We start from the raw sequence: 18,473 nt of genomic DNA, 5'->3' as shown, positions 1-18,473 counted from the left end.
GACATTTTTTAATGGACTAAAAAGAAAAATAAGACAAGTAAAATGAAATAGGGGGAGTAAATTTTTACGCATAGTAAACCATGACATTAACAATGTGAGGTACTATTCTTATTCTAGTATACCCTATTAATTCAATACAACAAATTAAACATGAGAAATAAATTCAACATAACTAATTCCAGCATTACTAATGCATATCGTCGAATTACCCACGAATGAAGATAAGAGAATTGAGGATTCTTTTCTAGCATACATTAATTTGGTGTAAAGCCAAAAGTTCCTGATTGGTATTATTCACACTCAAGTTAAATTGCTAAGTGAACTGTTCAATGTTCATCGCATGTGTGGAGCTACAATAGTATTTATGGTTTCGACCAAATCTAATAGCTTTTGCTTAAATAATAAATTTAATAAAATGTACAAGTATTTAATTGCAAATTCAATAACTACAACCAACTATGAGTCAGATGGCAAATTCAGAACCCATAAATCTTGGGTGCTTGAAATATGATATTATGAAAATTCGACCTTACCATTCCGTATGTTCAATGTTTACTACGCAGGATCCAGATGTTTGCTTTACATAACTTGCTTCGTCTGGTGAAACATCCACTGAAAGAATAGAATAGAATAGAACTGTAATTACATAAACTTATTTCACTAATAAGCCTAAAGGCTTTTTCGCAATCAAAATATGACTGTAGAAGTTTTATTTCTGTATCTTCTGTCTACCAAAAGAATCGACCAACTGTTTTTGTGCATGCAAACCTCAGTAACATATACACCAAAATTTAATTTCTTTAACCAACTAAGACATGTCATAGCAAGCGCCTTTCGGTATTGTAAAATCCACTTGTTACGCTAAGACAGTCTCTTAACATTGCAAGTACCTTTGGCAATCGCGTTGCTCATCTATGATCACAGCCAGTGGAAGGATTAGTCAAGTTACCATGATACTGTCAGATCCATTTAGCGGAAGGCCATACTGTATGACCAGGGAAGAATGGATCTTTGTAATGGAGATTATAGACTCTTCTGGACCCCATGCCTTTCTGAGATCATGACTAACATATATCCAGAATCTCCATAGAAGAACATCAGTTGCAATGACTCAAATGAGTCACAATTCTGTGTCTTTCTTCTGAGTCTGTGGAATGTTATACAGGATAAGACCAATGAGAAGGACAGCACTGCCGAGAAGGAAGAAAGGGCTCAAACTTGAACCTTGTGGGAGATATGGCAATGGCATGGAGAGAAGATACATTGACAAAGGCACTACATAAGAAAAGAGGAAAAAAATCTGGTTGGTCATAGGATTACATAAAATTCAAATGTAATCGACACCTCTAAGAACTGTGTGCAGAGTGCCTGCAAGAGTGCGAGAGAGAACCTGATGACATCACAACAAGGGACGAAATTACAGCAGATGAAATCTTCATAAGATTGAGAGCTGATATGTTGAAAGCAATATTTGTAAATATGTAAAGAAGGGGCAGCATCGGTGCTCCATCACAACCTGACCAATAAAAGGTGCCATAAGGACAGTCAGACTCATCAATACATTACCTCGGGAAAAATACTTCTAACTTGATAATCATTTATTGACAAAAAAATAAAATAATCACGTCTTCACATCTATTATGGGAAACGACAACTAAAATTTTGTTTGAATACTTAACTTCAGCGATGATTACATCTTAACTGTTGAAACTAATATTTGCTCGTGAAATGAACATTATACCAGCAGTATATGGCCCCATTTGAGAAATTGCCAGAAAATTGTGATTTCATTCTTGTTGAGATTTCCACTTATAAAGTACAAGCTATGGACCAAATCCTAAGAGACACTAATTGAGTTGCAACCAACAGTAAGTTTTTAAAACCAGTTTCTATGCTTGGTTTTTATTATTCCAGTACCCCAAGTTCTATGGACAGTATAATACGTAAGTAGAGCAACCTACTTACAACTAACGAGTACATATATTCATACTATCCAAAATATCTCCACCCTTTTTCCCGATGGGCACAAATATATCCTTGAAACCTCTATGTGAATGACTGAGGAAAGCAGGAGCATATTGTAACTTCTAATTTCCTGCCAAAATATTCTAGGTTTAAGTCTTTTCTCCCACCAGTTCCCCCCAAAATAAAATCAAGGTCCTCATCAAACTCGACCTCAGCAGGTTTGCAGAAGCCATATTTGGGAAGAAATGGGGAGCTTCTTATAAGTGTGAACAAAAGATGCAGAATTTAAAAGAAAATATGTCAATTCTAGAAAATCATGATTCACTTTACAAATGCTGAAATGATGCACATTGACCTTTTATGCAAGCCACACACAAGTCCAAGTCCAAGAGAATAGAGATTGCACCTGAAACATTGTTCCCTATGTTGAAGAAGCAACCAGCACCGCTCTTAAGAAATGAAGGGAGCTCAGAAAATGGTATGCCCTTCAAGTTCGAAAGAAAAGGCAGAAAAAGGAGAACAAACAGAGCCTACAAATAAAACAGACATTACAGATGCAACATTCAGAATACAATGTTGCTGAACGGTAAACAGGTCAACTCACTCTCTGAAAATGCAATTCCCTATTTTTTTATATACTCCCTTTTGTTTCAATTTGTTTGTTCTAATTGTACTTTCCTTTTTTGGTCTGTTCCAAAAAGAATGTCTTTTCTAATTTGACAACTTTTTAATTTCAGCATTGACCATAATATTAAAAGGTATTTTGGTAAATTATACATATTTGAAGTTTAAGACCACAAAATTCAAAAGTTTCTTTACTTTCTTAAATTTCATGTCAAATCAAAACTAAGACAAACAAATTGCAACGGAGGGAATATACACACACATATGTAATATAAATGTATATAAATAGCAATTCTCGACTAAACATCCATTGTCTATAGTGTGCAAGGTCGTTCTAACAAACTACAATTAATTCTGCAATAACACCTCAGCAACAACATGAACTGCAAATAGAAGAGCATATAGGGTTTGAGTGGCTTGCAAATCCATGAAGAACATATCGGGACCAATCAAAATAAAAAGAGATTTTGCATATTGTACTGCAATATTTTGAACATTTCCTCTCTCTATCAGAAATTGTCGGACATGAGCTCTGCGTAGCTGCAAATGAAACTTCAGCGACAGCTAGATTTCATGACAGTATTTTTTAACTTCCACTTGACGGGTGGGACTAAATAAATGGTGCTGAGTCTGACTACTTTTTAGTCGATATAAAAGTCAGCAGTTGGTATTTAATTCCACTCGACTAACGGAATCGAATAAATTGTGCCAAATGTGAATACAACTATTTTAACAGAAGAACCAGTAATTGGCATTTGACTAAGGCTAATTAACTCAGTACTATGTAAGCATTCAACTCTAAAATAACCCTGAAGAACAGAGTTTTAGGATCCAAAAGTTAGTGTATCAAAATTTCTTGTGCTCATTCCAATTACCTGGAATCCAGATCCAAAAGAATTGACGACAAAGATATCAAGCACCTTCCCCTGTATAAATTGAATATCTATCAAGGACTATGCATTACACATTACCAACAGAATTGAAAAGAGATTGATGGAGTATCTTTCACGCACCCCATATTCAAAGCTAAGTACACAAAAAGCTCTGTAAATGAGAGATGTACCTTGAGTCGGCTAGCAGCATCAATAAAAACGAACTCCTACACATTCAAAGCCCTTAAAATGATTAATTAAGGATCCAGACTGCTATTGGTACATCGTGATTATTGAATACCTTAATAATTGATGCACCGGCTTGGAATGCACTCGAAGCTACCATCAATACTGGCCATACAAATGCAATTCCTGCCAGCATCTGGTTGGAGTCTGAGCCGCTGCATTCCACAATCACAAGAGCTAAGGTAAGTAAAAGCAGAATAACAGTTAAAAAATTTATGAGCTGTTTGATCATACAGAACCAACTTCCTAACCCTATCTATGACAGTTTATCTGCCAAAAGGACCAGCCACAGGAAGTAGCTAAATGACGGAAAAAAAGGAACAAGAAATATATTATAAGCTCTGCATGTTTCCAACCAGCTTTGTCAATAGAAGTAAAATATTGTAGGTTCCCTTGTAGCTTCATGAATAAGATTGGAGTGCTCCTTTTTGTGCTAACAAGTCAGAGGCACTCTCAGGTAGATGATTCATTCAGGTGGCCCTATCACAAGGAATGAGTTTAGGATACAAAACCTATCAGAGTATACAATAAAAGAATGTGATAAAATAGTAATTTCACCGAGTCAGCGGTGGGGGGTGGGGGAGATTGCAGTTCAATAGACCTAAGAACTGTAATTCAGTTATTGATCTTGGAGGAGTGAAAAGTTGGAGAGGATTTTGACAGCTAGTGAATTGGCAAAGCCTCAGTTACACACCTGAAGTACCAATGTGGCACATACCAAGGCTCATAGCGTGGAATTTAGGATATTATACAATTAATAGAAACATAGGCAACTATGCACCGACATGCAACAACAAGAACAACAGCATACTCACTGTGATCCCACAAATGGGGTCTAGGGAGGAGTGGGTGTACGCAGACGTTACCCCTACCTTTGTTGGGGTAGAGAACTAAGCACTAACATGATGTGATTAAAAAGAAGTAAAACCAGTTTTACTGTAAACAATAAGTAGAGCAAGGGAGGTGGTCCTCTGGCACTCATATGGACCACATGGAAGGAAAGAAACCGTAACATTTAAAAAGGGGTTGAAAGCACTTCGCTACATACTAGCGGAATTTTGTTTTATTTGTATTTTTGCAGATTCTTGGAACTAGTGTGACATTTCTCTTAGTATTGATTTTTGAGAACTTTTTTTTTTTTTGAGAAAGCATTTCTATTAGTATTGATTATTGGCTACTCTTTCTAGGAACCGATATTTTTTGCTTGAGATGTTCTCTTTTTTAATACACCTTGTGGGTGGGGTCTTCCCATTAATGTCAATAAAACTTAGGATAACTGTCTTCTTTGACACCAGACCAAAATATGTGTCCACTTCATCTAAAAGCTTGAATTGTTAAATAAGGGACGTTTCAATTTTTCAACAAACCTCCTCATGTGCAGATCCGATTCTTTTTTCTTTGGGTTAAACACGTGAAAATATTTTGTTGATAGGTAATAATGAGACTCGAACTAGACATTTGCCTAATCTAATACCACGTGGAGTATATAGCCACCATATTAAAGATAAATTTGTGAGAGTGGACAATTTCATTATTTATCTTAGGTCTTCAACAAAATCCTAATTTGACTTACAATCTAAAAAGAAAAAACATTTTTTAGGATCCTAAAGGAGAAGAGTGTGTGACCTTGTTACAGCTAGTACCACTCCAGCAGCAACCAATAAGCATCCGGCAATTTGATTCAAAGAGTATGTTCGTCCAAGAATGAACACAGAGAGAGTCAACTGCCATACCAAGAAGGTCTGCAATAGAAAGGCCTTTGCTAAGAAATCTTGTTTTGCTTCTTTTATACATGAGCGAGAACTTTATTAAGCAATCTCGAGGATACAATTATAACTCCTCTTGTTTGAAGTTGGTTAGGACATGAATATTCAGCAATTTATAGAGCCTACTCCCAATTCATGATTCAATTATCAAGAAATAAGAGAGCTGTCAGTCAGTAAGGCTACAAAAAATGCAACTAAAAAAATGAGTAAACTACTACTGACACTGAGCCGACAGAATCCTAGGACTCCAAAATCACTTTGCTGATTCCATTTCCAGTTTCTTAAACTGATAATATAGTTACTTCCACACAGACCATGTTTCCGTAAAATATAAGAAATCCTATTTATTCTCTCCCCTCCTGTTTCATTTTATAAAAATAAATCTTTTGGGAGGGGTGGCGGGACTGCAAAGTGCATTTATGTGATGCAAGTTACAGGGAAATAAAGAAAAAGATTTCGAAGTACTGGGTCATCTTATGGGTAATATAAAACTTTTCAGTTTCCCAAGACAATAGCTTGCTCCATTGAACAACGAATGCTGATAAATGACTCGATAACTCATCTGGAAACTATCACGGATTAACAGTTTCTTACCTCTAAAAGATTGCTCCCAAATACATGACCCATATAGATAGACCAACAACAACAATAACATACCCAGTGTGATCCCACAAGTAGGGTCTTGGGAGGGTGGTGTGTATGCAAGCTTACCCCTACCTTGAGAAGGTAGAAATGTTGTTTCTAATAAACCTTCGGCTCTGGTAAAGCACATCAAAAATCAAGTATGCAAAGTAAATCCAGTAGCGAAAAAATCATATGGAAAACAATAGAGAAGAGATCAGTAACAACAACAAATAATATGATAACCGAAACCAAGGAGACAATAGAGTCGAAGAATAAATAAAAGGAGAGTAATAAAAGCAACATTGATAAAAAAACTAGGCAATGCTTGACTACATACTAACCCTTTATCATAATCCTCGACATCCAAATCTTCCTATCAAGAGTCTTGTCCTCAATAAGCTACAGGTGTACCATGTCACGCCTAATCACCTCTCCCTAATACTTCTTCAACCTACTTATACCTCTCCTACTACCCACTATAGCCAACCTCTTCATTGAGTGTGTGCGCATCTTCTCTCACATACCTAAACCATCTTATCCACAACAGAGCTCACTCCCACCTTGTACCAGATATCTTCGTTCATAATCCTATCTTTCCTAGTATGCTCACATATCCATCTCAACATACTCATTTTCTCTACTTGCATCTTTTGGACGTGCGACTTCCTAACCGACCAACACAGCATCCACATCTGCCATGTGAGTGACGGTACTTAACTTTCTTTCCAAATTTTTGTCTTAGTCCTGCTCAACCTGAATCCTATAGACTCCAGGGTCCGTCCCCAAACCTCCTCCCTACTTTGTTGTGTCTCGTCAATCTCATACTAATAGACCATTATGTTAATATAAATTATAACTTCTCCTTTTGCTTCACGAAATTCTATTTTAATGTATACCACTAAGAGGTGTAGTTAATTAATTAATTGATACGGTGCATATGAAATGTTGAGCTCATATTCCATCTAGAATTCTGGTATTTTTCGATAAAAGCTCTTGAAGTGAAGAGCATAATACATATTCAATACAACATAAAATGTTACATTCAAGTCAAATGCTAATTATCACCTTTCTATGTGTTTAATTTGAATCACCAAGAATGCATTCAATTCATCAAAAACTACTGCCATGGAGTATTGAATTCCAATAGCACTTCGTAGATACTAAAGGAAAAGCAAGGATGCATTGAATGCTACTCCACCAGAAAAGGGCATCCCATTTTCTATGCTCTTGGAGATCTACCGCCAAGGCAAAGATAATTTGAGAACTATTTCATGCTCCTTTTTTTGGCGATAAAGGGGAATTCTTAATGTTATTAGTGTTACCTGACTAAGTATTGGTATGGCTGGTCCAGGAAGCATGGCTGTAAAATACCAAAATAAAGCAATCAGAAATTAATTTACAACTCAAAGAATCATCCATACTCATTTCTCTGTGGAGCTTACTATTGTTTTCCAGGTTTATCATAAAACAGCAAATAGCTGAGAAAAGACTAATATTTGTTGAAAGACGAGATGTAGAGTAAGCAGTAGAATATAAGGATCTAAACTAAATGTCTTTTCCCAATGCAGGCAGAAATATTAATCTAGAGATGGAGAGGAAACATTCAATTTATTATCGTAGAACTTCCCTAAGTACAAGGTAATACCTCCAGCATACATTCCACATATGACCCCAAGGGCTTCGAGGAACCCAATGAGCAAAAAACGTGATTTTGGATAGGCCACCATCTCCTTTGTTACAATACCAGCACGATATCTCGCATACAATATGGATAAATAAATAGCCAAGTACCTGAAGTTAATTGAACCACGTTAAATATCAGCCTCTACGTAGTAAAACAAATATAGATTAACTAGGATCAAAAACCTTAAATTAGATAATGACATTTCCTACTAAAAGTCAAAGTCACGGACATGTTTTACCACAACCTGCTTTGACCAGCATATTTGAGTTTTTCATTTAGATTGGCATCTCAGATAGTCATTGACTTGAGTGTAGGAAAATGCTGACCCCTAAGACTAAAAAATTCACTTGTCACTTACTTTCCTACACATACAAGGTAGGTCAAAGCATGTTGATAATTTACATTCTTTTACTAAGGGCCCGTTTGGCCATGCGATATGGAATCATGAGATGAAATTGAAGGTTTGTTTGGACATGCGATATGAAATTTTTGTGTTGTATATTTTCTCATAAATATAAAAATCTCATAAGTTGTAAAACCATTAAAATAGCCCCAATTGTTTATTCAATCATATCAAATAAACAAAAATTATAAAATCGCATAATAAATTATTACAAAGTTATTTGTTCTTCACTTAAGTAATTGTTTCATCTAAAAAATTGAACATAAATTGTACTTGATATGCTCATATCTCTCAACTACTCTTACAAATAACCTATAAAGTAGAAAAAAAACATACATTAGTGAGTAAATATTAACTTAGAAGTTAAATAAACTAAGATAAAAATTAACAAACATCACCGACCTCTAACTATTTACAAGAAAAATCAATAATTAAATATTATTGAATAACAAAATTTTAAAAAGTTACCACAAGTTTGAGTCAAAAACACTTCTAATAAAATTTAATCAAAAAAATTATAACTAGTCCACTTGACTAAATATTAATAACTAATTGATCAAATTTTCCCAAGTCCTCAATCAATTGGACTTGATATTCTTCGGTCATGTGAACGAACATTTTGCGAATACTAAGATTAAGAAAGTGAGGCACCGCCAATGAAAATTGTCTTTTATCAATATTATGCTTAGTCATAAGATTAAGACTTTTTTTTTATTATGAAAAATCAAAAAAGTATTACTCCCTTCGTTCTTATTTATATTCACCAAATGAATTTCTACTTTATCATTTATATTCACCAAATTTAAAGTAATAATAAATTTTACATTGGTGAGAATAATAAATTTTAAAAAGTAATGATGTGATTATAAATTTTATTTACATATGAAACAAATAGTTAGTAGATATAAATGTGGGGTTGTTTTAACAAAATATAAACTCATGGATCAATTATTGTATTAAAATATCTCAAATCATGATATGGAATCACATGGTGATTCCATATCATGGTTTTTGGAGAATATGATATCACCTCTCATGATATGGAATCGTGAGATGGAATCAGCGTAAAATCGCATGTCCAAACGCTGATTCCATCTCACGACACCATATCGTGATATGATATCGCATGGCCAAACGCCTACTAAGTAACAATAGTAAATGATTTATATTTGACATGCTAGGATTGACGACAAGATGGTGTAGAGCTATGTAATGCACTTGTGTAACTGCTAGGGGAGTTGGTCTCAAGCAATCAATGATCCAGAGGGATGAAAACTATTCTTCAATCGGCATACCTTATGTGACTCCCCTTTACAGTAGTTATTCAACATTCCACTCCCAGCATCTTCAATGCAAGAGAAATTTACTAGGAAAGATGTCCAGTTAAATTTTGGGCTTCGTAAATACGAAAGGTGATCAATTGCAAAATCAAATGGGTCAAGAATATTGTGTCACTACTCACAAGCTAAGGTTGGAACTGGATTTTACATACAGAAGACAATGAACTTATTGGATGTCAATCTGTCATCTCATCCTCATCCTCCTTTGGTTATAAACAGATTTTTCAAAGTGAAACTTCAGGACTGAGGATGTTAGCATCACTCCCTTCTTTCCAATTAATATGGTACTCTTCTCAATTTGAAAAGTTCCCAAATGTTTATCATGTTTCCACTCCTATGCAACTGTCAAAGGTTTCAGGAATTCAAAAATTCACTAATCCAATCAAATTTTCAATTTTGTTGTGATGCTTACTTTATAAACCGATTCATCAACAATTACTTTAATGGTTTTCTTCTACTAGCACTGATATAATATATACAAATCAAATTAACCTCTTAACTCCGCATCCACTCAATTATCTTCCTATAAATAGTAACAAACATGGTATTTTTCACTGTCCTTAAGGGACACCCTAAATATGTTATTTTCATAGTTGAGGGCTGATTATGGAAAAATCTGCAAGGTCATTAACAGACAGCATATTGCAGTAATTGCAAATATATGTGTTATGTTTTTTACTAGCTACCATGGCCAACTATGCTGCAGTTATTATGAGCTTTCCACATTCAAACGACTTTAATCTACCACGCAGTGGCGGAGCTAGGATTTTTAATAAGGGAGTTCAATATCTGAAGAACTAAACACACGAACTAATCGAAGGGGTTCGACATCTATTATATATAGATAAAGAATAATTTTAACAAAATTTTCCGCCGAAGGGGATTCGTATGAACCCCCCAACAGAAGGCTGGCTCCGCCCCTGCACCATGTAATTGCAATTCATTCAACCTAAGGTAACTAGGAAACTAGCATACATCTCTGAAACAGCTAAAAACAAGTTATATGGAATTCTATGCTCACAACAGGCAGACAGGAGAGTCAGACAACCAAATTATCTGCATTTTCTTCACAATACTCGCCACTCACATTCAAGTCTGGGCTAACCGTTCTAAAAGAATCAGGTACAAAGTATAAGAGTCATGAGTAATTATCATTACAAATTCGGAAGATTAAAAAGTACGACTATATATCGTGATTTTTTTATCGTTAAAAATATTTATAAGAGTAAAAAAATCACAGTCGAAGGAAAACAAAAACAATCATACTCTTCAAATAGTAGCGTCACTCTTTTTGAAATGGAGAATTTATTAAATTAGCTTCCTAAAACAACTTTCAGCTTCGAAGTACAAAAACTTCAAATCAAACAGGTAAACATCTGTGATCGGGGATCATACAATAATTGAAAGAGAAACACCAAAACTCACCCAAAAGTAGTAACCTGAGCTAGAAAAAATGGGTACTCCTTCATCGGAACAAGCGCAAGTTTGTAAAGCACCCGATTCCCAACACCAAGCACCAAAGTCAAAGCAGAGTTCAGAACGATTAGCTCTCTAGTCACATCCAATTGGCGGCCAGAATCACTTCCCACAGCACGTGCGCGGAATTTTGAGCTCGAATTCGAAGTCTGCCGAGTAAACGAGGTACTCCGGCGGTGGATTTCCAGATGCCGTGAAGATGTGAGAAGAGGCATCATCGGAGAAATAAGACTTGGAGAAGAAGGCAATGAGAAGAGAGATTTAGGGTTTGGTCCATTGAAGGCACGAGGAAGAGATTGTGTAGGTAATTTGGCGCGAATGGTTTGAGAAGATAGAGAGTGAGACTCCATGAAATTGATCTTTCTGGTTATGTGAGTGAGGAAAGTTCACTGATACGAACTACTCATATAAAGTGAAAATTCAAACCTTCAAATTAGATATTGGGTCTCATTAAAAATAAAAAAAGATGAAACTTTGTTTAGATTGCAAATGAATATTTAGAAAAAAAATAATAATATATGGACAACCTCAAAAATTTACATAGAAATTTCATAATTGAATATCTAAACATATAATAAAGTATTTCTATTAAATATTTTCAGTTTAAATTTTGAAAAAAAAAATACTTATTACTTAAAGATTCCTTATATAAATAAGTTAATCATAAATATATATGATCTTCTTTAATTATACACATTATCTTAAATTAGAATATATTTGATAATTTAGATTTATGATTTATTGAGATTAGTCATATACTCAATTAAAGGAGGAGATATATATTATGTAATTAATTCTTCTACATAATAATTAAGTGAGAACACATGAAAAAAGTTTCACAAGTTAAATTGGAAAGTGATTAGTACAAATATTATTATATATTATGTTCGATTGAAATAAATAGCGATTCAAATATTGGATGAAGTGGCAAATACTCAAAATGTTTGCACTAAAATTCTAGCTCTCATGTATTCTTTGTATGTCGCTTGAAATTATTGTTTATTTTTTTATTGTATTTCAATATAAAATTTGAGATTTATGTTTAATACAAATAATAACGTCCGCCTTTGATTATCTTTTTCAAGCTACAACACAGTATTTTAAGGATACGTTTGGTTATATCAATTATTTACTTTATTTTAAATTTTATTTTTTAGTCATGAACTTTTTATATTTTATTTGAAGTAGAGAATGTTTAAAGCATATTTGTTATCATAGTTTTTTTTTTTTATATCAATGATAAGAAGAGAGAGAGGGAAAAAAAAGAGAGAAATGGGTCAAAAGAAAATGTCATTTTAGAGAGATAGTAATTTTGTATTTTATGAACCCTTGTATAATGAACTTAGAGCTAACGTAGATTAGCTCAAAAACCTACTAATTTAAGTAAGCATCTAATGTGTTCTTCGATAGAGAAGTCATTTCTAAAGGAGAAACAATGTGTTTCTGGAATCTACGTGTTTCGCGGTTAAAGTCTTTGAAGAGTTTAAATGGGTTAGACTTGAGTAGGTCGAAAAAAAAATAAAAAAAATCTTGACAAAAAATATTTTGCAGATATATAACTCAAACTCTTTTAGATTCTTTAAATTTTATCGGTGATGTAAGTATTAAGATCAATACAATTAATTACATCTCTAGTATAAGCTGATTAACTACATTTTATTTTGTTTTAAAATTCTTCTTATTCTTTATAAGTTATTTTATGACATGAAAAAAGGATCGTTCATCTGCAATAAAATTAGAAAAAGAAATTAATAGTGATTCCATCAATCGATGTAAATATCCAACAACTAATAGCTACAAATTTTTTCTATGATAAAATCTCTCAACGACAACTTTTTTTCCTTGCGTATTTCATTTAATATATAAAATTCATCTGCGAATAAATATTGTAAATTCACTTGTCGAGTGCTGAACATCATTACGTGCAACAATAGTCAAGAAAATCGATCTTTGCAATAATATTTAAAAATTATAAAATGTAGTAATATGCACTAGCTCGTATATGGATTCAATTTATGACAATAGTAGATTATATATTTAATCCAAATATTCCTTACATAAATTATAATTAAACACAATTTCAACGTCAAAAATTTCAATAAAATTAAAAATATTTGAATTTTATGTTTAAGTGCTTATTTGTTAGCTACCGTTTTGACCAAAAATTTTGAATAAAATTTTAAAGATTTGACTTCAAAAATTTGTTTGACCATAAAATTTGACCAGATTTTAAAAATCTAACCTTTAAATAATTTGATCTTAAGAACTATCTCAGACCATTTTTTAGGTTCTTAGGACTTTCACTCACAAAACTTTAAAATCTAAAATCACAATCATAAACTCAAACTTTCAAGTATCAAATTTCAACAATAAAATTTATGGCCAAAGGGGAGCTTAATTTGGATGGCAGGTTTGGTAAGATTTTTTTTTATTTTGAAATTCTTTCTAGAAAATATTTTTGTTCTTAAGGAGTATATGTTTCAATGACCGAGAAGAAAAAATATTTTTCACCCATTTATAATAGAAAATCTAATTAGCGGAGTGATAAGCAGTGTGTAGGGATGAGTTGGGTCAATTCGAAATTTAAATTTTTTGAATTAAATTAGGAATTGAATTTTGAAATTTAACTTTTAAATTTTATGGATTTTGATCGAATATTGAATCTAATACCATGGATATTAGGATTTCTGAAGATACAAAATTCCATGTCTTATTTTCGCTTTATCCATATCATTTGTGCTAAATGCTAGCAATAAGTTTATTTTTTTTAAAATCCAATAAATTAGTATCCTATAGTTGTACTTGTTATAGTATAAGTTTAATAATATAAAACTATATGATATGAGCGGTATAGTGATCTCAATCCTTGTTAACTGAATAATTGTAGAAAGTTATATCTCATAAAAAAAATAAACTATTCTCTTTATTCTGTATTAAGTGAATTTTTGAGAATTTTCTATTGCTCAAAATAATTGAAAGTTCAAGACAAATGTTTGAATTTTTTTCTATATTTGTCCTTCCCTTTAATGAAGTTTTATATTTTCTACGAGATAATTTGCACTGTTTACAAAGTTATATTTATGATTCATAAAAAAAACAATAGTGAAAAGTGTGATTTATATTATGTCCTTAAATATTTTTCTTAATAGGTGTGCATTGCCTCACAATATAATACAATACAATATAATATGATACATTATGAAACAATATGTAACAACTATCAAAATAAAGTGTTAATATGTAATAGAAGGAGTATTATATTAACTCAGACCATTAATTTTTATGATTGATCTTAAAGGCTCAAAAATCAAAATTTCAAATACCACACCAATTAATCCAAAATTGAATCCTATCCAATTCAAGATTGTTTTAATGGTAGTTTTTTTCAATTTGAAAACCAAATATTCAAATCAAAATTTCATATGAATCCGAACAATCCATACGCTCGACTTCCAATAATAAATACTCCTTTTACTTTTAGTTAAATTTTTTGAATTTGAGCCTACATATAAAGTAACTAGTTTTTAAAAAGCTGAGACACAAGGAAAAAAAACTATTAATATTATTATTATTTTTTAAATCAAATTTGCTAATATTTAATTATAATATTATTTTAAACTTTTTTTTACTTTACCACCAAAATCATAAAAAATAATTATAATTAGTATCTCAATTTGCATAAATTCAAGACTGTTCCATTAAAATCTCTCTTCATTCTCTCACTTTTCTCGAAACCCAGCTTCTTCATTTTTGATCATCATCTCTGCTTCAACAATTGACATTATTTTGTGGTGAGAATTCTATCAATTTACTCTGTTAAAGAGAGAAGAATCGAAATTTTTAATTATTAAAGCCCTTTTTTGAAAGAATTTGTTTGATCTATTTTATTCAAAGTAGAGTAGAAATTACTTGTTTGAAAATTGTATGATTCTTGAATTATACTTGTGGAGAAGATAGTGATGTCAAAAGGGTTACTTGATTGAAAGTAGAAAATTAAGTTTTAGGGTGTCTCTGAAGTTAATTTGTTTGGTCAAAAGATTCAGTTTTTCTTCTTAATTTGTGCAGCCATGGATGAGCAATTTATTCTGAGGGTTCCACCTTCTGTTGCTGAGCGAATTAACCGCCGCCTTTTAAGTGAAAATCCTTCTTCAGAAGACAAACTGAACTTGTCTTTTTCTGGTAACTTTTTTTTTTCTTTTGGAGTTCTAAGTATTGTTATGCAGGAGCTTATAATTAAGTGAATGGTCAAGAATACATTGAACTGTCATGTTTTTGTGAGTTTTATACCTGAACTATCAGGTGTTCATTGTTCCCTTTTATTACTTGAAGACTTAAGTCATCTCTAGCCACTTAAAGTTGTCCGCATATTTCATTTAGACACCTTATCTTAGGTTTGTTCCAATTGAACACCTTTTTTAGTAAAAAAAAATACCTATTGAACATATTTTGACAATCAACTAAAAGTAAAGATAGTGTGTCATACACTCGCGGCTGACGTGGCATAGTAGCTAATCAAAAAGAGACATATGGCATTGGGCCCATAAAAAACAATTAAACATAGATTAAAAAAATAAAATAAACAAAAACTATTTTTTCAGTAAAAAAATAATAATTAAAAAACAAACAAATCTTTCTTTCCCCTTTTCTTCTTCTTCTACCCAGAACACCCCACCCACCCCATGATGTCCGTTCCCCATTTTCTATATCAAAAGAGACAAAATCAAAGCACATTCCGATAGCCATTTGCAATTCGGCTTTTTTTCTTTCAATTCGAAATTATATGAATTTTTTTTCCACCTACCCCTCTCCTTGAATCTTATTGAACATTATAAATGATATTTCTCCCAATCCCACTACTTTCTTAAACATTAATTTAGATTTGTTAATACTTTTTTTCTTCTATGTTGTGAGTTTTTTAGGATTTAAATTTTTTAACGATTTCAAAGAAAATAATTTCAGATTCGTCGAAAAAAATGGAGTTCCTTCAAAATTATTTTTGATGTAATTTGATTCTATTTTTGACGATAATAAATTTAGATATTGGTGGTGTAAGTGGTGGGTGGTGAAAGAAGGGGAAGAAAACGATGGCTTGGAAAATAAAAGGGGAAGAAGATGACCGGAGAAAGAATGGCGATGGCGGAAAGTTGGTGGCAATCGTGGTTGAGTTGAGTCAAAGAAGAAGAGGAGATGTTACTTTAATTTTTCTCTAAAAAATCTTTTTTTTAAAAGTAAATGATGTCTTCCACGCTCTTTTGGTGTGTGTATTACACACATGCTGCCATGTCAGCAAAAAATGTTTAATAGGTACAAGTTTATTGTAGTATAGGTGTTCAATAGGTAAAAGGTTAAATTGGAGTAGCGAAATGAAATATGAGGACAACTTTAAGGGTCCATGCATGACTTAAGCCTTACTTGAAATATGACCATTGTTAAGGTAGGAAATGGAAAAAATTAATAGTTGAGGTGTGTTTTGGTAATCAGTTGGTGATGGTTTAGGTAGGAAAAGTGAATAGCGGACAATTCAGGTAGAAAACTAGCAAAAATATGATATTTCAAGTGTGTTTTTTGCCATTATCTTTATAATTTTTGACACAATTATTTGACATGTTGGCATTTACTCTTTTAGATTTAAATTAGTCCTACTTCACACCAACATTCCTTTTATATGTTGTTTCACATCTATAATACTCTTGCATCACCTATCAAAAAAGGAAATCATAATCCTTCCATATTTCGCTTTCCATGTGTTCGTATTGTCATTCCTTGAACTTTTTATTATTATTTTTGTGATAACCGTGGTGTCCGAACCAACCTGTGTACACTTCAACTAAACTTGCTACCTCCCACCGCACAAGTACTAGGTAAATCTTTCCACCAAAATTTGGACAGATAGGAAGAAATCATTAGTGTTTTTGCCTGTTGAACCTAGGACCTCATGGTTTACAACCCACTTTATTGATCACCTAGGCCACCTCCGTGAGGGCTGAACCTTTTTACTCCTCCCCTTAGCTCTTCTGATTCCCTATACTGCTTCTGATTTAGAGAACCTTTGGGTTTAGAGAATCTGTGATTCGTCTTAAAAAGGTTAAGTATTTAGTACTGGAATGAAATTTACTTGAATAGAGGGGAAAATACATAGAAGATTCATCCGACTCTAATTGATTTGGGATTGAGATGTAAATGATTAATTATAGGCGGAATGGTTTTCCAAACAACTTTTATTCTCTGAGGTTATCTGGAATACCCATAAGAAGTTCCAAAATATTGGGGGTGTGAAGTTGTCAATAGAGCATAGTTTATTCTACTGTCGTTTTGATTGAATTTGTAAGTTAATAGCCTTTGGTGTCCACAAGTTACATGGCCTCATCTGATTTCTAAGGCATGAATTTTTTCCCCATTGTGCCCCACCATACCTAGGTCTTTTTTTCATATGCTAATAAGTGAAAATATTGTGGTCTGAGTTATTGATATTAAGCACAATTGATGTGCATATGTGGATATATATACATATATATCTCGTACTGTCTGGTTTCTTTTATTTTAATCTATAGCTTGCTGATTGTGTAAGTATATCTGTGGTATGTCTTAATGAATTGGAGTACGACATAGGTATTCTATGCTGTATTGTTCTCTTGCTTTCTTCCTTTCGGAGAGGAATACACAAATCCTTTTGAAATGGTGAAAGAGTTTGGAAGACAGTTATTCATTGATTACTCTTCTTTCGCAGCATGAATCTCACTGTATGTACAGTAGGGTAGGTTCTGATCTTCTGTTTTTAGTTTGGGGTATTGTGAGACCAATCACTATGTCAATCTAAAGATAGATGATCTCATATCAGGTTCTTGATTTAGAGCTGGAGCCTTTTAATTTTTCTCATTTATAGGTAGACTATGAAGAAAATTTAATAAAATTAAAAACCAAGGATTAAGAAGCACTGCTACAATCTTAATCCTACTGGAATAGTTCTTATTCACAAGTTGCATGAGACAATTAGTATAAGGTTTCATGTACCAACAACTAAGAATTAGCTCTAGAGACTTGTCAATGTCCACAAATTACTTGGTGCTAGTTGGGGTAAAGTAAAGTACCACATTTTCTGGATCTTTTCTATAATTTATTTAATACCCGACTATCCTATGAGATTAACCGTGATTTCTGACTTGCGACTCAAATGCCAACCATTGCATCATGTTCTTGAACTTGTAGATAAAGATATATAGTCATCTGTTACTATCTACTGTCTCTTGTACTTTGATTATGCGCTAATTTGTTGTAGTTACTTTTTTTTCGGAATGCTTTGCCATGCTTTTTATTGTATTTTTCCATGAATTATTAACTTCTGATTATTTCTTTTTTGATCTGCTTTTATATGCTTTTCCATGAGCTAAGGGTCTATCGAAAACAACCTCTCTACCTCCCAAGGTAGGGGTAAGGTCTGCGTACACTCTACCCTCCCCCCCCCCCCTCCCCCCC

At 32.9% G+C, this 18,473-nt stretch overlaps 1 protein-coding gene across 1 annotated transcript; it reads right to left on the bottom strand.

Annotated features, from left to right (window-relative positions):
* Positions 1 to 679: 679 nt before the first annotated feature.
* Positions 680 to 11,390, bottom strand: LOC125856381 (protein CLT2, chloroplastic). The gene is made up of 10 exons (XM_049535913.1): positions 10,950 to 11,390; positions 7,743 to 7,888; positions 7,420 to 7,457; positions 5,334 to 5,449; positions 3,763 to 3,862; positions 3,653 to 3,688; positions 3,465 to 3,515; positions 2,372 to 2,495; positions 1,391 to 1,516; positions 680 to 1,275 (listed from the first exon to the last, which is right to left on the bottom strand). Exons 1-10 carry the CDS (start codon positions 11,348 to 11,350, stop codon positions 1,121 to 1,123), a joined length of 1,293 nt encoding a protein of 430 aa, XP_049391870.1. The 5' UTR covers positions 11,351 to 11,390; the 3' UTR covers positions 680 to 1,120.
* Between the last annotated feature and the right edge of the window lie 7,083 nt (positions 11,391 to 18,473).

This window comes from Solanum stenotomum, chromosome 2, assembly GCF_019186545.1.
Source record: "Solanum stenotomum isolate F172 chromosome 2, ASM1918654v1, whole genome shotgun sequence".
NCBI lineage: Eukaryota > Viridiplantae > Streptophyta > Magnoliopsida > Solanales > Solanaceae > Solanum > Solanum stenotomum.
This window is presented reverse-complemented; position numbering and strand designations above follow the sequence as displayed.